This window comes from Globicephala melas, chromosome 9 (genome assembly GCF_963455315.2).
Source record: "Globicephala melas chromosome 9, mGloMel1.2, whole genome shotgun sequence".
In the NCBI taxonomy this organism is placed as follows: domain Eukaryota; kingdom Metazoa; phylum Chordata; class Mammalia; order Artiodactyla; family Delphinidae; genus Globicephala; species Globicephala melas.
The window spans coordinates 297084-317075 of record NC_083322.1 but is presented as its reverse complement, the minus strand read 5'-3'; the positions used below and the strand labels follow the sequence as shown (position 1 = coordinate 317075).

At 43.6% G+C, this 19992-nt stretch overlaps 1 protein-coding gene across 8 annotated transcripts in view; it reads right to left on the bottom strand.

The window, feature by feature from the left end:
- ESYT2 (extended synaptotagmin 2) overlaps nt 1-19992 on the bottom strand; it is a 77019-nt gene that overhangs the window by 36667 nt on the left and 20360 nt on the right. For 7 of the 8 annotated variants that reach the window (XM_060305014.2, XM_070046262.1, XM_070046261.1 and 4 more), the window contains exons 2-6: nt 10590-10631; nt 9612-9746; nt 7196-7272; nt 3173-3245; nt 2836-2925 (exon numbers count right to left, since the gene is read on the bottom strand). In XM_060305014.2, coding sequence (XP_060160997.1) covers nt 2836-2925; nt 3173-3245; nt 7196-7272; nt 9612-9746; nt 10590-10631 — 417 coding nt within the window. Of the gene's footprint in view, nt 1-2835; nt 2926-3172; nt 3246-7195; nt 7273-9611; nt 9747-10589; nt 10632-19992 lie in introns of those variants that run through there. The other variant, XM_060305016.1, reaches the window with a different exon arrangement.

Here is a 19992-nt window from a genome sequence, read left to right as displayed (position 1 = left end):
CCGATGGGGAGACTGAGGCTTACAGAAATTAAATACAGTTGGGCCTCCGTATCTGAGGGCTCCAGCTCTGCCTCCTCAGATTCAACCAAACACGGATCAAAAGTATTCAGAAAGAAAAAATTCCAGAAGTTCCAAAAAGCAAAGCTTGAATCTGCTGCACTAGGGCAACTATTTACATTGGACTTTCAACTATTTACACAGAATTTACACCGTACTAGGTGTTATAAGTGATCTAGAGATGATTTAAAGGATACGAGAGGATGTGCGTAGGTTATGTACAAATGCTACGCCATTTAATAAGGAACTTGAGCACCCACGGATTTCGGTCCATGGGAGTCCGGGAACCAATCCCCTATGGATACTGGGAGAAGATGGTAGTTTGCTCAAAGCACGCAGTTCAAAGGAGAGAAAGAACCAGGAGCAGAAAGTGAGGCTGTGTGGCGCTCACATCTGTCACTTAACCTGAAATAAGGTGACAGTACATCCGCCCTGCCCCCACTGTGCTCAACGAGGTCAGCACTGCAGACACCTGTGGTTATTTTTTTAAAAACAAGTAGCACATTATCAGAACTAATCTAAACAAATAAATGAGCAAAAAAATGTGCGAAAGTTTCATATTCTTCTGAAGGTTGCCATGCTTCTAAATCATCTGAATAGTCAAACCCCCAAATCTTTCTGTTTTTCACTGGGGTGAGGAAGGACTTGGCAGCCAGCAGGGAATTCTGCTCTTACATTTTCCAGATGAAAGCGACTGAAAAAGTCCCTTTTCTCTGAAGCCTGTGCTTGGTGACTGTAATTCACCATATAAGGATACAAGTGATCCTCAACCTTTCACAGCCTCATCCTGCTTTTCTGAGTACTAAAATTTCATTTGGAAATTAATATTATAATGTTATTTTTATTTTATTTTTTACTTTTTGGCTGCACGGCTTGTGGGATCCTAGTTCCCTGACCAGAGACTGAACCTGGGTCCCCTGCAGTAGAAGCACAGAGTCTGAACCACTGGACCACCAGGGAAGTCCCGACAATGTTATTTTTAAACTAAGTATACCTAAGAAAGATCCAATGAAGAATATTACAAAGTTTTGAGGAAGATTTAAAGATTTGGATTTTGTTACATTCTGAGCTGAATAAAGAACACTTTCTTTAAATTGTTAAAAATTCCCTGCAAACTAAAAATACTTATCAACTTGCTAAGGATTAGTTTTTTATATTCATTAATGAAGGAATTTTTTAAAACGTACTGTCTTTTCAATAACTTGTATGTGGGGGAAAAAAACCCATGAATTTTGAATCTTTTATGGATTTCTTCATTTCTCAAAATTTTAATAAATTAAAATTTAACACATATGTTCCTTAATAGCTTTTGAATTTTACCATGCTTTGTGTTGTTAAGATACATTCAAAATAAGCCAATTATTTAAGCAATAAAAAGCAATGAGAACAATAATTTTAGTGGTAACAAAAAGTGATGACACTTACTTCTTATGTTTTTATGCAGAAAAGCACCACTTGTTTGGTCTAGATAAACTTGTATTTTAAAAACCAGCAACAATAATTTGTATTAAGTTATTTGAATCAAATTATACAAATGAATATCCCCATTTTACACTACACATGATGTTAATGACACCTCCAGAAAGGACTCATTGCAGGTTACAAAAATGGCACACCGTGAAGAAGTATCAGAGAAACAGATCCATTCATTCATCAGACATTTACTGAACTGTATGGAGACAGATATGGCTGTGGCTTCCAAAGATTAAGAAGTGTACTGTGAGGCACAGGGACAAGGAGGGAACCTGGCTGCCCATGTCCTGGGAAGGGCAGCATTCTGGGAGAAGAGAGAGAGAGAAGGAGGGAGGTGGAAGGGACGATGGGGGAGGGGGTGGGGGTGGTACTACCACTGCACTGGACAGATGACCATCTGCGAGTGAGAGCCGGCCCCTGGCGGGTCAGTCTGCCGGGGCAAGGCCCCTAGCAGTGAAGTCCACTGAGGACAGAGCCAAGGCAGAAAGCCAAGGAGAGGCTGCAGAAGCCCAGATGAGGAGCCTTGTAGGAATGGAGCCACCCAGGTGAGGATGGACAGTCTCAGTGAGGGGAGGGGCCTCAGCGAGGAGATAGGGTCTCAGTGAGGGAGAGTCTAGGTAGGTGACATGTTTGTTGTCTTACTTTTGTGGCTAATAATGAGTAATAAGTATTGACGACTTATAACAAAAATGGAATGTGAAATAATAATATCATGGTTTATCCAAGTGTTAAAATATAATTTAGTTAAAATTAATCTTTGTGACTCTTAAAAACACAGCATACTGTGTGCTTCATTCAACACACCCCGAGAGGCAGGCAATGGCAGGGTGGGGACAGCTGCAGGGAGACTTGGGGTGAGTATGAGGATAGCAACTCTGCCAGACCAGGGCAGGTCCAGGTGCAGATCCCCAGACTTACTAGTTTTGTGACTTGGACAAATCAGACTCCCAGGTCCTGGTCAGCAAAAGTATTTAGTGTTAGTTATTTAACTACAGAGCTATGAGGATTGAATGAGTAAATATATATCATACTCAGTGATAGGCGCTGAATGTTAGTTACAACCTATACTTTCTAAGGTCTGCTTTCAAATTTTCTGCAGCAAACATTTTTATAATGAGGAAAAAAGTTGTCTATCGAGAGATGTGAAGCCCTCCGTTAAGGACAGAGAGATGAAAGCACGCAGGATTCATGCATCAAAGGGAATAAAGTGAGTTAAGCTCTTTTTCTCCACTCTGTCTATTCTTCGATATGTACACATTCTTGTCAGTGAATGGCAAGAAAAGAATGAAATAAACATTGACTTACTGGCTTCCTAAGGAAGAAGATAGACAAAGCTCCCACTAAGGGCATGTCTCCAATCAGTGGTTCCAGGATCACCCGCATTGTACCATGAATCTAAATTCAAATGGGAAACCGAAACGTTAACAGAAAACAATTCCACAGGCCATTACAGACGCAAGAAGGAGGATGCAGGATCCTCTCAGTGATTCCTGAGCATCTGACTTCAGGTTTCTCTCAAGGTATAACCTATAAACAAAAACTTAACTTCAAAGAAATTCTGAGTTAATAAAAACCTCATGATTTTCTTTCTGAATAGAGCACAGAGAATTTGAGAAGACTATGAAACTTAAAAAAACCTTACCTGTATACTTTGCACACCAGCTCTACAAAAATATCGCTTGATCTCCAAATCAATCTCACAATTTCCTACAAAACTAGCAAAGAAAAAGTTCTGTATTACATTCTCTTAATCACCACAGACCTGCAAGCTATATAATCTGAATACAATGATAGTAAAGCAGCCAGAACTAGACTGTAGGCAAAGCTGTAACCTGCAGCCTGGCCGTGCCAGAGTGTTCTAGTGCCTGCGTTGGAGCGGTCGCTGACACCAGTCAGGACCACCGCATGGGTGGCGAGGCAGGCAGCCTGGCCAGAGGCCTTGGTATAAATGTCACTTCTCAAAGTGCAGCTTCTGGAGCAGTCTCTTGACGGAGCGTAGTTTTCATTTGTTTTATAAACAACTATGCTTGTTTAAAACATAAAAAATGCTGAGATTGTGTTTCACCGCAAATAAACGCTGCGCCCAAGCTCCCCGCACTGAGGAAACTAGCAGTGCTCAGGGCCCTCTGATGTCAAAGGTTAAAGACATTACATCCATCTGAGGCATCACTTTTACTCAACGATTAAGTCTTTTCAATCATTAGTGTGAAACAAACATGAATACAGCATGATGCTGAATGTAAGGCTTGCACCCATCTTTACTGTGAACATGGCACGTCCACTACATTTTGCGTGGGATCCGTATGATTTGACTCCCACCCTTGACTCTTGGACTCTTGACTCCTGCGTGGGAGCGTTGGGGGGGGGCAATTTGATAATCATGAGAGAGACTGTCTAAGCACATGAGCAAAATAGTGACAGAAGGCGTCTGGGATGAAAGTCTTCCAATATTCACAGTTCTGATGTAAAAGTCAGTACCTGTAGGTTCTTTTGGTGAAGAGGGGACGTACAGTCAAGCACACATTTTGGCAGAAATTTGCTGCTAGCCACGAGGGGCAGACATCTGAGTTAATAACAGCAGTGCTTTTCTAGCTATGAGAAGATGCAAGAAATTGGGCTCATAACATCGTCTCCTGAATATATCTATCTGAAGACCTGTTCTGCCAGTCTTCCCAGAGCACGGAGGGCCTCATTCCTGATCTCTGCCCTGAACTCTTTTCAGGGTGTGTGGAAGGTCAGCAACTGCAGTGGCTGGCGGCCTCACCCTTGTAGAGGCAGATGGTGAGCGACAGCTTTTCACCCACACACACCAAGACTTGATCATTGATTTCCTCATAGCTCTCAATTACTCCTTGCCCAACTCCATGGCCAGTAACCTAGTTACGGTCCTTATCTGGAACACAGGAAAAAGCAGAATGCAGACTTTTTAGAGACATAAATATCTGAGCTGCATAACTCGCGTATGCCGTCATGTCTGCTGAAACCACAAAAGCCAGGCTGCATCTTCAAAATGGCGTCGGGTAGCAGATTCACTCCGATGTTTATTTAATGAACGTGTATGAAGTGCTCCCTCAGCGCTGGAACAAGAGAACAAGGCTCCCACGCTCCTGAAGCTCACCCTCGGCCTAGTGGACAGCCCTCCCAGGGTGCGGCTGACCCGAAGACACACGCGGGGCTTCCTCTTCTACTGCACTGACAGCAGCAGCGTTTGCAGTAGTTCCAAATACGTTGAAGACGCAGAGTTTTCCGTATCACATCATCACGACATTCTATGCTCCCTTCTAGAACAAAGGTAATTGGTACTGACTGTTCATTTACTATATTAATATACTTCAGAAACTCAAAGATGATAAAATAAAACGATCCTTAGCCAAAACAACAAACCAAACCCTGCGGAGCCGTGTGTCAGTCAGCAGCTCAGCAGCGGCCTGCACACAGCTGGGCCGGGGCCTCAGGGAAAGCCGGAACCTTGGCAGTCACTAAGACACCAAAAAAGAAAAAGAAAAAAACGCCCACGAACAGTGAAGACAAGAGCCAGAGAAAACCTCTCTACCATGCAGGCAAGGCACCTGGCAGACCCCTAAGTAATTTTTTTCCCAATTATTCTTTATTGTGGTAAAATATACATAAAATTACCAGCTCAACCATTTTTAAGTGCACGGCTCAGTGGCATTAAGCACATTCAGATGACTGCGCAACCATCACCGCCATCATCACTTCCAGAACTCTCTGCATCTTGCAAAACTGAAATTCTATACCCGTTAAACAGCAACTTCTGATCCCGCTTCCCCCAGCCCCCTGCAGCCTTCATCCTACTTTCTGTCTCTGTGAATCTGACTCCTCTGGGGGCCTCACATGAGTGGAATCAGACAGGATTTGTCTTTTCAGGACTAACCTATTTCATTTAGCATAATGTCCTCAAGGGTCATCCCTGTTGTAGCAGGACGGACACTACACGCCGCAGGATCTCCTTCTTTATAAAGGCTGAATGAGACTCCACTGTATGTACATAACACACCTTGCTTACCCATTCAACAGTCAATGAACACCTGGGTTGCTTCCATGTTTTAGCTGCTATGCACACAAGTGCACAAATACCTCTTTGATACCTTGTTTTCAATTCTTTTGGGTATGTACCCAGAAATGGAAGTGCTGGGTCATACAGTAATTGTTTAATTTTTTGAGGAACAACTATTCTGTTTCCATAGCAACTGTACCTTTTACATTCCCGTCACCAGTGCACAGGGGCTCCAATTTCTGCACATCCTCACTAATCTGTTTTCTGATAGGTGCCATCCTGATGGGTGTGAGGCGGTATCTCACTGTAGTCTGGATTTGCTTCTCCCTGATTAACAGTGATGTTGAGCACCCTTTCGTGTGCCTGTGTCCACTTGTGTATCTTCTTTGGAGAAACGTCTATTCAAGTCCTTTGTTCATTTCTGAATCAGGTTATTTGTTTTTTTGTTGCTGTTGAGTTGTAGGAGTTCCTTATACATTCTGGATCTCAATCCCTTATCAGATATATGATTATATGGATTACACTGCTTCTACAGATTGCTTTTAGTGTTGACTTTTAACAATGTTAAGTCTTCCAAACCACAAACATGGGATGTATCCCTATGTATTTATGTCTTCTTTAATTTCTTACAGCAATGTTCTGTAGTTTTCATTGTACAAGTCTTCCACCTCCTTGGTTAAGTTAATTTCTAAGTATTTTATTCTTTCTGTTTCTATTGTAAATGAAATTGTTTTCTTAATTTCCTTTTTGGATTGCTCGTTGTTAGGGTATAGAATGCAACTGATGTGGTTTTTTTTTGCATTGATTTTGTATCCTTCTACTTTGCTAAATTCATTTACTAGTTCTAAAACCTTTTTTTTGTGGAATCTTTCAGGTTTTCTACATAGATCATATTACCTGTGTACAAAGATAATTTTACTTTCTCCTTTCCAACTTGTATGCCATTCACTTCGTTTTCTTCATACCTAATTGCTCTAAAAGAACTTCCAGTACCATGTTGAACAGTAGTGGTGAAAGCAGGCATCCCTGTCTTGTTCCTGATCTCAGAGGAAAAGGTTTGTCTTTCACCACTGAGCATGCCGCTTGCTGTGAATATATGCCTTTTATTATGCTGAAGTAGTTTCTGTCTGCTTCCTGTTTAAGTGTTTTTATCATGAAAGTGTGTTGCATTTCACCAAATGCTTTTTCTGCATCAACTGAGATAATCATGCAGGGGTTTTTTTCCCCCCTTAATTCTGTTAATGTGGGGCATTACACTGATCACTTTTCTTTGTTGAGCCATCCTTGCATCCCAGGAATAAATCCCACTTGGTCACAGTGTATAATCCTTTTACTGTGTTGCTGAATTCAATTTGCTAGCACTTTCTTGAGGATTGTGGCATCAATGTTCACAAGGGATATGGGTCTGTCGTTTTCTTTTCTTGTAGTGCCTTTACTTTCTTTTATTTAACATGTTTTATGAATGATAGCAATTATCTAGGCTGCCAGGAACTAAAACCAGAAAGTAAATAAATTTAGGTCTTCAACAAGAAGTTAGTCCAATTCCATCAAACAGCAGGTAAGAAATGTGCTTATTATAACCTCCACCTTATGGGTAGAGCTAAGTGACATCACACATCATTAACTATGACATAAATACAAACTTACCTAATCTGAAGGTCCAAAATAATTTGCCTTTTGTCCACATTTTCAGTATACACCTTAACACCATTGATCCTGAGGGGCTGAAACAAGAACTGGCTTACTTAAAACGTAGGAAGGGTGAAAGGAAAACCAAGCCCTGTGACACAGCAGAGCTGAGACAACGAGCTTCAGCATCAGGCCACAGGAGTGAAAACTCCTCTGCTTCACAATGTACTAGCTGTTTCACCTCCAGCAAGTTGTTAAACCTGTCCCTCAGCGCCCTCATCTGTAAAACACGGTCAGGAGGGCAGCTCCACATGGGCAATAGCGAGGCTACAGGACACAGGACCATGCAGGTCGAGGAGCACGGCCTGGCACAGCAAGTGCTCACAGGCCACAGACACAGCTCCGCTATGACCCTGCTTCGCTCCTTCCCAGGAGCCTTGGGCGCTTGTCTCTTCCAGATGACTTTGATCCTTTCCCTCTACTCCATCCTTACTAATTGTTTAAAATATAACTTCCCTTCATTTTTTCTTTATGTCATAATTTTCCATTTCTTAAGATTTTAATAAAAATGGGGCTTTTGAGTGAATCAAAAATACTAGCTATAGTTTCAACACCTAATACATGCTACAAGGTCACAATCAAATGACTCTGTAAAAAGAAAAGGAAAACCTACAATAGATGCTATATTTCAACATCATTTCAAAACCTTTTTCCCATTGATTTGAAACCCCTCCTAAGAAAGTTTTCAACATGACATTTGAGCATTAAAAACTCAAGCTGAAGAACTACCGGACCTCTGGAGTCTTACTGCTCACTCTGACAGTGTGAGTGTCCTGAAACCTTATTCCTCAACCAGCTGCAGGAGAAACTCTAAGTCTACACTTCCTACCATCCCAGGTCCCGGGCTCTTCTGCTCGGGTTCTCCTGCCCCTCTCTTCTGTCCCTTCAATCAAACAGCCCGGGTCCTGTGTGCCCAAAAGAGGTCCATGCAGCCACGGTGACGCCAAGCTCCCCGACTGAACCCGCACTACTCTCTGCATTCCTGCCGTCTCCTTGATGATGATCTTACGTAGCATCAAACTGAAGCGCATGTGAAACAGGGACGTAATTCTTCCTGAGACAAACCCAGCTGGAGCGAGAATTCCAGATCTGCGCAAGCATGAGCTTACCTAACTCTGGGAGACACAAACGCCAGCCAGAGGGAGACAGTGACTGTAGGGCCGGAGGAGAAGGGGCAGGCAGGGGAAGGACGCGCCTCAGAGACCTTACACGGCTGTCGAGGCCTAAGCTAGTCACCATCCGCCCTTCACAGTCACGTGCATTCTAGCTTGTAGCTGTGCCTTCCCTCTTGTCGTGATCGTTTGAGGTGACTGAGGTAAAGTGAAAATTAAAGGTAGTGTCCCATGGTGGTCCTGTGCTGGCCTGGTGTGCTCAAACAAAAGGATGCCCACACCCCGACTCGCAGCGTGTTGTAGACCTCACAGCCAAGCGGGCAAACGGCCTGCACAACACAGCTTGGCAGGACACACACACCTGAGGCACCGCGGAAGAGACGGAGCATTCTCTGCCCATAGAAAATAGGCCTTGATGGGGAAGGGTGACTGATAGCCTGGGGAGTGTGGGATGGGAACGTGTCTGGGGGCAGTGACATGGATGGGGGTCAGATGGTCCTCAGCCACATTCACTAACACCCCGACAGGCTGAAGCACAGACATCGGGACGCAGGGCGTGGTGAGAGTGGGTTGTCGGGCTCTGCCCTGGTGTGTGAGTTTAAAGGACTACTGAACTCCAAAACAATGTTACCTTGAAACTAATGCTATGTTATGTGTCAATTACACCTCAACAGAAAAAATATTACCTTCAACTGTTGCTAATTATTGTAAACACTGACTTAAAAACATAAAAAAGGAAACTTGCCCTTAATGGTGGTCTTGAGGCTTCCTAGCAGTGTTGGAATTAGTGACTTTCTTTTGTATATAATGATTCCAACAACAAAGCCTACCTTTCCCTTCCCCTGTGTCACTACCGCCACACCGCAAGCCCAGCACTGGAGCCTGAGCTGCTGTTGTAAACGCTGTGGTGGAGCAGGTACCTCCAGCTTTTGTCAGTCTCATCATCCTTATACATCAAACTCCCTTTCCAGCAGGACAGATGGTAGAAAGCTGTACAAAGGTAATTCTAACAGAAGAACGTGGGGCAGAGACTCTCTGGGGCTGAGGGGACCTCCAACGGACCTGGACTGGCCGAGAGACCACAGTGGACGAACGAGGCGAGGCCCCAACAGAGGAGGAGAGGGCCCCATGGGAGGCAGACCTGGGGAGGACCCGCACACACTGCCAGCCTTCTGCAAAACAGCTTTCTCTAGAGACAGTCTCAGGTAGTTTACCATTCTTTTCAGTTGTGCACAGGTGAGAACACTTAAGAAGAAACAAACCTGCTGCCCCACGTCAACCCTCGTGAAGCTGAAGGTGCTGAGGTGGGTGTGTGCTCCCCGCACAGCCGGCTCTATGGTTTCTCGAAATAACTTCTCTATAAATTGGCAAATGAAAGGCCACATGTGTTTTACAGTCTGAAAAGGAGAAAGAGCTCAGGTTAAACAAGATGGTATAGTACTTAAGTCATCATGGAAAATTATGCTCCTATAGTTTACCAGAATTTTTGAAAAGCAAAGGACGGGGGGCGTCCTTTTTGCTACGCACCTAAAATTTTTAAATGTATTACAACTGTAAACTATTGATTAACCAACCAATATGTTGCAGGAATTAGTTATTCTAGTTAAATATGCTGTTTAATCATATCATCACATTTAATCATTGCTAAAAAGTCAGAAAATCCTGTGGTTTCAACTCACTGCTAAAAAACTTTCTAAAACTGTATCGTTCTCAACATTAATGAGCTTTCTTTAAGGATGGACTAACTTCTAGTGATTACTTTTTGGGTAATCATTATTCACATTAGTTTTTACTATATAACTCTAAGGATATATAAAACATAGAGATAAAAGAGATCTACTTCAAAGTATAATGATCTAAAAACATAACCTTTAAAAAAAAGATTATCTACCACTAGATTTCTTGGGAGTTATTTCCCTCTTCACAATAATGTTCCAAAATTTTCGCTTATGACTATCATAAAAGAGATCTGAGCAGTAGCTGATCAGAAAAGAAGACACAGGGCCAAACATCCAACTATGAGTATATCATTAACTTCCTCATGTCAAAGAAACAGTCTGCACTGTTTAGAAAAGGAAAGTAATGTCTCAGTCATGACCGAGTTCTTTTGAGAGCAGAAGCCAACCCGCTACGTCCAAATGCGTGCACGTATTGTCAGCGTCCAAACCCCCAAATGTGGAGACATGGCAGGTCACCCTCTAATTCCCACTGCTATCTGCTGTTCAGTATTCTTCTCTTACCTTATTTAGCCATTCTGCTCTTTCAGTGTCTGGAAAATGAACCTAAGAGAAAAACATACACACGATTTACAATCTCCTGACCACTCTAAGTAAAACGCCACACAGGCCATTTAGTATTCTTCCTGTGTATCTACTGTTTGTAAAATGCTGTTTAAGCCCGTCGCTGGGAAGCCCTACACAGAACCACGCGGCCCTGGCTCTCCACGCTCTAAGGACACTCTGAAGCCCTTGCCTACCTTGCCACTGGGCCGAGGGGCTCCGGGAGCGCACAGTCTCAAGCTCCTCCTTCGCCACCAGCATGGCCCCTGCCTGCAGCACCTAGGCTCAGAGCCTCAGAAGCCCACCTTTCCCTCCCCTTCTGGCCCAAAGGAGCCAGCACAAATCTTCCATGTTCGGCTCCTCTCCACACCGTCTCCCAGATGAGGATTAGAATTCTAATGGTTCTCCATGATGGAGCCTGTATACTGGAGAAAATAAGCACAGAGGTAGGAAAAAACCTACGTGGTGTTAAAACAACCCCTGCAGAAAAAGGCTAAAGCTGTTTTGGGCAGGGAGTTCTCCTCTGAGAAATGCTCCGTACTCCCCCACCCCTCAAAGAAAGAAGAACACGCTGGCCACACTAACATCCTGAAAACTGCAGTTCTGGCACAGCTGCACGATGCATCTCAGGCAGGTTTGTACCGGTGACTGGGACATGGTCTGGAACTGCCACACCTACCTTCCTAAGTAACACAGATACTGTAGCCAGTAAAAGACAAGCCCCACCCCATCCTCTGGCTGAGAGGAGCTGGTCAGGGAATCTTACTGTGGGGTGGGGTGTCCCCAAGAAGATGCCTCTTTGAGGACCAACTCTACTCTCAGGCTTGGGCTCTAAGCACAAACCATGGAATGGGGCCAGAAGCAGCCAGGTCCAGGTTGGAGAGGCCACCGTCATCATGTCTGTTGTGGTCACACCGCTTCACGGAGAGGCCACAGCAGGTTCCACCTGCCCCACGTCCACGTGCCTAAGCAGACCTACTCCTTTACGCTGCAGGATGTGAAGCTTTTAATTTGCTTGAACCCGAGGGTGGGCTAGCATACAAATAAGTTTTTCTAAATTAAGTTAGTTTGAATCCATCCTGGGACAAAACCAAATGGATAGCAACCTTCCAGAATGAAGAAAAGGCTCAAGAGTTGAGAAAGATGACGCTCAAGAAGCAAGGGCTCAGGAAAGGACTGCTGGCGAAGCTTGCTCAGATCTGGAGGCCATGTCACTGCAGAGGTTTGACCGGAAGGGAACTGGACTGCACTTTCCCCCCAGAAGGCAGGAGGCATTTGGGGCTGGGGGTGGGGAGAACTGGAGGGCTTACCAGACTAGCTGGGCTAGGCCACAAGAGGGTTAGATCGCGGCATGAGGTGGCTGAGGAGGGCAAGCTCTCTTCAAGGCCTTTCAGCTGAAAGGTTCAGAGGAGCAGAAGGTGAGGGAAGACAGATGCCGAGGGACAGCCAACGGACAGATTGTAAATCTCCCCTGAACTAGGTTTCTGGAAGATCAATGAGGGCAACATGACTAAGCCACAAACTATACTTGTGTAAAATAATACAAGTAACTACCATTTACTTAGTATGCGTTGCTATCTATGCAGCAGGTTCTGTGCTAAGCTAGTCACGCACATAGCATCTGAGTTAATTCTTACAACAGATCTACAAATTTGAACTATTACTATCCCATATTTGCAGGGTAGCTACTAGTGCCAGAATGGGGATGAAAACCAGATTGGTCTGCTCATGTTTTTGGCCACTTCGCTACTAAGGGATGTGCAAAGTGCGTGGAGCTCGCCGAGCCCTCAGGAGGACACACTCGATCAGAGTAGAGCCTGAAACTCCGATTCCATGCCTTAAATGTACGAGGTCCTGAGTGCCAGCCAGAAGTAGAAAATTTTGTGTTTAATAGTGATTCATCGAGTAACTCCAGAGGTTACACAAATCCTGAAACAGCCGATGGCAAAGTTCAGCAAACACAATAGCAGTTCACAATAAAACACTGTTACCAGACCCAGTGTTCCACCCAAGACTAAGAAGAGAGCAATTTAAGACTGGTTTCACTCAACATTCAAACTCCTTCCTAGGAAAGAGCTAGTATCCATCAACACGAATTAATAATTAAGTAGTAATGACAAAATTCCATGTGCATCCAACCACCCTGTGACCCAGCAATTCCATTTCTGAGAATCTCTTCTAGAAAGAAGATGCATGCACAGCACTGCCCGTGGCAGGAGCGGCCAGGACCGCGGGGTGGAACAGATGCTGCACCCACACTTGAAGTGCTGCGCAGCTACAGAAGTGGGGAGGGGCTCCACAGCAGTGATTTCCAGAATTGTTTGAATACTTGCTGTGGAATAACTCCCAGGATTTTTAATTTTTTTTATTTATTTTTTTTTTTTGCGGTATGCGGGCCTCTCACTGTTGTGGCCTCTCCCGTTGCGGAGGCACAGGCTCAGCGGCCATGGCTCACGGACCCAGCCACTCCGCGGCATGTGGGATCTTCCCGGACCAGGGCATGAACCCGTGTCCCCTGCATCAGTAGGCGGACTCTCAACCACTGCGCCACCAGGGAGGGCCCCAGGATTTATTTTTAAGGGAAAGTACAAATGGAGAAAAGCAGGTACAACTGCTACCATTCATCTTGTGGGGGGCGGGTATATTAAAAAATTTTTAATAAAAAATGAACAAAAACTTAAAACACTGTTGCCCAGGGAAGAAGGGGACAGGGTAGAAGAAACAAGCGCATGAGAAGAGCCCTAGGTTGAATCAAGCCCCCCAACCCTGCCCAGTGCCCAGTGCAGCCCCACTGGAGGGGACCCCGCTCTGCTCCTGTTTGGGAACACGCCCAGCCATCCTCACAGCCACCACCACGACCATGCAGACAGGCCTCGAGTTACACAACCATGGGCAGGGGCAGACCCTCACCTCCTGCCTCCAAGTCCAACTCTTAAAATCCTTGGCACACTTATGTGGTTCCTTTCTAATATTCCCAGCATCAGAGAATTCCTGCTGATATCAAACAAGTGATTTAATTTACCAACTGGGCCCGTATTAGTCCCTCTCTCTTCCAGTCAGTATGTCGTACCAAATTCATGTGTGCAAATACCATCAAATGAACTTCTACTTTCAATTAAAGCATTACAAGAAACTACTATGTTTGGTAATAGAAAACATTGCCAGACTTTCCAATTAATGAAAATTTATTAGTAGAGGCCATATATTCTTAAAAATACTGTTATGTTTGTATGTGTGCATATAAACATATACTTTTATATAAGTTATACAAGTTTATAAATGTACAGAAAAAGTTTGCAAGAATACAAGGAGTGGTGGCTTCCCTGGTGGCGCAGTGGTTGAGAGTCTGCCTGCCGATGCAGGGGACACGGGTTCGTGCCCCGGTCCAGGAAGATCCCACATGCCGCGAAGCAGCTGGGCCCGTGAGCCATGGCCGCTGAGCCTGTGCGTCCGGAGCCTGTGCTCCGCAACGGGAGAGGCCACAACAGTGAGAGGCCCGGGTACCGCAAAAAAAAAAAAAAAAAGAATACAAGGAGGGGACTTTCCTGGTGGTGCAGTGGTTAAGAATCCTCCTGCTAATGCAGGGGACACAGGTTTGAGCCTTGGTCTGGGAAGATCCCACATGCCACGGAGCAACTAAGCCTTTGGGCCACAACTACTGAGCCTGCGCTCTAGAGCCCGCGAGCCACAACTACTGAGCCCACACGCCTAGAGCCCGTGCTCAGCAACGAGAAACCACCGCAACGAGAAGCCGGAGCACCACAACGAAGAGCCGACCCCGCTCGCTACAACTAGAGAAAGCCCACATGCAGCAACGAAGACCAAATGCAGCCAAAAATAAATAAATTAATTAATTTTTAAAAAATACAAGGAAGGGGCTTCCCTGGTGGTGCAGTGGTTGAGAGTCCGCCTGCCAACGCAGGGGACACGGGTTCGTGCCCCGGTCCGGGAAGGTCCCATATGCCGCGGAGCGGCTGGGCCCGTGAGCCATGGCCGCTGAGCCTGCGCGTCCAGAGCCTGTGCTCTGCAACGGGAGAGGCCACAGCAGTGAGAGGCCCGTGTATCGCAAAAAAAAAAAAAAAAAATACAAGGAGGGGAATGAGGCTTTTATAGTTTCCTCTATTTCTATATGTTTGAATTACTTGTAAGAAGCATAAACTACTTTTCTAGTTATTTTTGTAATTTACAATTAAAACTAAGAATTTTCTAACACAAAAGTACTACTTTATACAATAAATGACTCTGAAATTATGTGACAATAGACTTTTCATAAACTACATTTTAATTATATTAGCGAGAATGATACTTAGAAACAAGACGCTCTTATAAGTAATCTACTCCAAATCTGATTTGAAAAATTTTTTTTCTGAATCATCAAGTTTTAAAGGTAAAGTACAACTATGTTGAAACAAACACTTTAATGACCAAAAACAATAATGACTCCTGTAAAAAATATTCCAAAATGAAATATTCGCCTTCCCTAACAGTAGTTGATTTCTCTAAGTTCACCGGTATTTCTCAAGTTAGGTCTGCCAGTACACCAGCAATTCCTATTCATCCTGTCACACCTCAGGCAAGACATACACCAGTCCCACGAGTCACCTACATGTAATAATAGAGCTTCTCTACTCACCATCATGCACCAGGACAGAAATACAATTCGCCTGGTGTGAATTCTGATTCTGTTACTGCATTTTCGTCACTGTGCTTTAACCTACCACAAACGTATAGATTGTTCTTTTTGAAAAACAGGCTGAAGAAGCCATTTTTTGAGCAGTTAGTTGGGTCTGGCTCTGTGCCCAAAGCCAGGGACATGACACGGAATTGGCCGTGGTCCTGTCCTTGAGAGGCTCATGCTGGCGGGTGGACGGGCGTGGAGAGGTATGACCGCCAGCCTAGGAAGAAAGAACAGTGCGGGCTGGGAAGGGTCTGATGCTGCCTCCAAGGGTCCACGAGAGACTCAGGAAGACTACGTTAGATGGGTTTGAAAGGGTTAGCTGGGGGTTGCCATGCAAAGAGAATACACTAAGCAGAAATAATGATGCATGCAAGTTACTCTGGTTGGATTAAGAGAAGAGAGGAATGGTAGATGCTGAAGCTGAAAAATCAGGTCAAAACCAGCCTGAAGTGCCTTCTGTGCCACACAAAGGAGTGTGGATTTTGTTCTACTGGCAATGGGTCAACGCTGGAGTTTTCAGGAGGGAAATTATGTAAGATTAATATTTGAGGAAACGTATTCTGGAACTACCAGAGGAGAAGGCAGAGAAACCATCTGCACAAGTAGGCTTCCAGTACAAGTGAACTGGCTCACATCACTATAGTTTATGTGAGATGAATTCTGAAAGTCAAGCCATCTCTTAGTGGAGAATCCCAGGACATTCAATAATTCTGAGGTTTTTAATTTGTAAGGGATGGTTTCAAAGTGCCAAAGAAAAAGAATATATCAAAATTGAAGACAGTAAATCTGTTACCAAATTTTAATTCTGTTCACTAAGTCAAAAATCTGCTTCTCACTAATACATATTCATAAACACTTGTTTATGTTCCACAAAACAGAATTTAAAGTAGCTAAAACATCACAGAGAAAGGTAGAGATGTACAGGGAAAATAGAAAATGTGTTCCTAAGGCATACAGGAATGATGAACACATGTCATTCGGTTTCAAATCTAATTTTTCAGCTGAAAAACAAAACCTAACAAACAAAACATCACCCAAAAAAAAAAAACCCACTCAAATCTCCTCTACAAGTCTAATTATGAAACAAGTTTTCATATTTATTCTTCATAGTATCTTTACAAACTAGAAATAACCATTGTATGAGTACTGAAATTTTGATTATTTTTAAGAGTTGACACTACCCAAGAAATCTTTTTTAATCTTTTCTTTAAAAAGAACAAAGGCATATTTTGGATTCTAATATGATATTGATATTATCAAAGTTGTTTAAAAAAAAATAAACCAAATACAAAAGACAGAGCACTGGTTGTGTGCCAGAACCCTACCTACAGACAATGTCTTGTTTAATCCTCACAACAACCTTGTCCACAGTTAATGCCCCACCTAACAGATGAGGAAACAGGAAGGATAATTTGTTAAAATCACAGGGAAATAAGTGAACTAGAGGGAAAAGGCCCAGACCCACAGGGCTCTAAAGTCCTCCCTAAAGTATAAAAGATGGAACAAATTTATACATAGCTAAAATTTTCTACTTAAATCATATTTCACCCACTTCTGAACATGGGATAATGTTTAGAACTGAAGCTAAACAGAAGAACTGTCTTTCTTTAAACAGCATTCCCCTTGAAGACCCTGTTAATAGTCGGCACTTGTGCAAACATCCCTGCTCAGTCTAAGGCAACTATACAAAGTGCAGCTGCAGGGAGTCCTGCTGAAATCCCACCACCACTAGTGGTGGTGAAACACGCAGTGTAAATTAACCCATCCCTTTATTTTAGAAATCTAAAATAAGGTAGTCAATGTCTGGGAAATACAAGTGAAGATAACATATCTATTTCACCTGAAGCATTACTGATTTAATGTCTTTAAGTAAAATACAAAAGATAATGGATAAAATGATCATTTTAGAAACCAAATGTCATTAAACTTCGAATAGCAAACTGGCCAATCAAGTTCACTTGTTCATATTCTTCCTTATTCCAAGAAGGATTTGAGCTTTGCTCATTTCTACATTCCTTTAAGCAGTGTCTCAAAAAACCAAAAACTAAAAAATCAACATCAAAAATCCCAGTGGCAGAATTCACTTCATCTGGGACAGATGTGTGCCCTGGAGCCCAGAAGAGGTCCCTGCTGGGCAGCCGGCCCTCCAGGCGCTACCTCACCGGTCACCCAGCACACCAGAGTGTCACCCACTGTCGTCGATCCCCTAACACCAATCTTCCTGCACAATGCAAAGAGTTCTACCTAAGTCCACAAGCTGAAAAGATCTAAGCAGGAGTTTTGTTTTCCTGTCTAAAACTAACACTTACATCTCAAAAATAAGAATAGATGAGGCATGGCCGAGGAAGAATGGGCCAATTGAATCCCATCAACCCACACAACCATGAGAGATAAAAACTGTGTTTTAAGCCACTAAAAAAAACAAAAAAAAAAAATAGATGAGGCAAGACTAGGACAATCGAACCACAGGTTCTATGAAACCATGAGAAGCCTGTACTTTATCATCTCACAACAGAAACTGTTTTCAGGAAGCCTTTAAGCAATCAACACATATCTCTACCTGGAAGTACACTGCAGTTTACTTAAACAGACCTGACTGCATTCAAAGAGTTCACAGGCTGGGGAGAGACTAACTAGAAATCTTCAAATGTTTAATGTTCCTTTGTCTGCATATGGATTAGTCTTAAAATCAATGCAAATGGGAAAGGACAGACTCACAGACAGTTAAAATTGCCCAGAAAAATTCAAAGCGAGTCCAAGGTTCCAACATATAGAAGGGCTCCCTGGAGAACCCAGGATTTGGGAGCTGTTGTCACTGATGGGGAAAGAGAGTCGTTCTCCCTCTCTCGACCTTGGGTCAACCGGCCATCTACAGCTCTCTATGCCAGTGCTTTCCAATCATGACAGACACAGAAAACCATGTGTATACAGTCTGCTGAGATAAACTAGGGGGACCTGGGAGCATCTGTATGGGTCTTAGAGGAAAGCCCCTTACAATTTCTTCATGCTATGTAATTATCATGGGAAAAAATCATTAGAAACACTAATAAATACTGACATTGGACAAGACTTCCAAATAAGAGGATTTAAACAAAGTTGCCATGTTAAGCCACCAGCATCTTGCAGCATCCATGCTACCCCTTTGTGGCCCCGCAGTGGGGAGCTCTGAGCACTCCTCAAGACTGGCTGGTGAGCATGTCAGGAGAAAACGACTCAAACGTAAACTGGCACCAACATAAATTTGTGCCCTCCAACCTTTTTACATTAAAATTTTTTTACCCATTAAACCATCTCCGTCTTTCCTCACAACCCCAATTCCAATCTGCCACCTCCCACCTTCTCCAGGGACTCAGTATGCATGGAAATTGGAAAAATAGGATCAAGAAGTCTTAATAGGATATGTTTTCTAAAATACTGGGATGCTTCCTCCTAATAGCTACTCTATAAAGAAGAAAGTATTCAAGGCTAAAAAGGTGAGAGAGGAACGTCTCTCTCAGAACCTCTATCAAATGGTAACAGTACAGCCAAATTACTCCTTTGGATGGTAAAAAGAAATTGCACAAAATAACTGGATTTATCTATTTCTAGTGTACATAAAAAGTAGGCAATCAATTAATTCACACAGTAAATACAGCAATTTATATTTTTCAACATCCACAGCATTACAATTTTCCCAGTGGTTTGTTACCAGTTTTATGTAGACTTTGACTACTGTGTAACAGGGTGATTTGATACACCAAGAACACTGTAGTACAAAGACATTAAAATAAAATTGGAAAAGCCATTTGTTTAAGGCCTTTCCTACCAGGAAACACTTTCAAAATTCTCTCCAAGGTGCTTTGTCGTTCATGAGAAATTTCACTAGGGAGTCTGAAGAAGCACTACTGTTCCTGCCGTCTTTACCTGAACCCACAGGTAGGGAGTGACCGGACCTCTCCTACTTGCTCACTACAAATCACCAGAGTGAGGGTAAATTTGTTGCTTTCTTCTGTCATTTCTAAGAACTGGCTGCTGACAAGAGGAAAGATGGCTGAAACCACAGTGGAGAGCCACAGCTCGTGGACCCGAGGCTCTTCCTGGCTCAAGGATGGCAGAGGTGGCAGGAGAGGGGAAATAATTATATACAACTGTTGACAAATGCTTGTTTAGAGCATGTTTATCACCCAATAATTCATTACTATTTCTTTGTTATATAAATGACCACTATTTTTGCAAATCGGTAAACAGTAAAATAAAAATTAAAAAGCTAGCCTTGGGGGCTTCCCTGGTGGCGCAGTGGTTAAGAATCCGCCTGCCAATGCAAGGGACATGGGTTCAAGCCCTGGTCCGGGAAGATCCCACATGCTGTGGAGCAACTAAGCCCGTGCGCCACAACTACTGAGCCTGTGCTCTAGAGCCCACGAGCCACAACTACTGAAGCCCATGCGCCTACAGCCCCTGCTCTGCAACAAGAGAAGACACCGCAATGAGAAGCCCGTGCACCACAACGAAGAGTTGCTCGCCGCTAGAGAAACTAGAGAAAGCCCGCGGGCAGCAACAAAGACCTAATGCAGCCTAAAATAAATTAAAAAAAAAAAAAAAAGCTAGCCTTGAGGAATCCCTGGAGGTCCAGTGGTTAGGATCCTGCACTTCCACTGCAGGGGGCACGGGTTCGATCCCTGGTCCGGGAACTAAGATCCTACATGC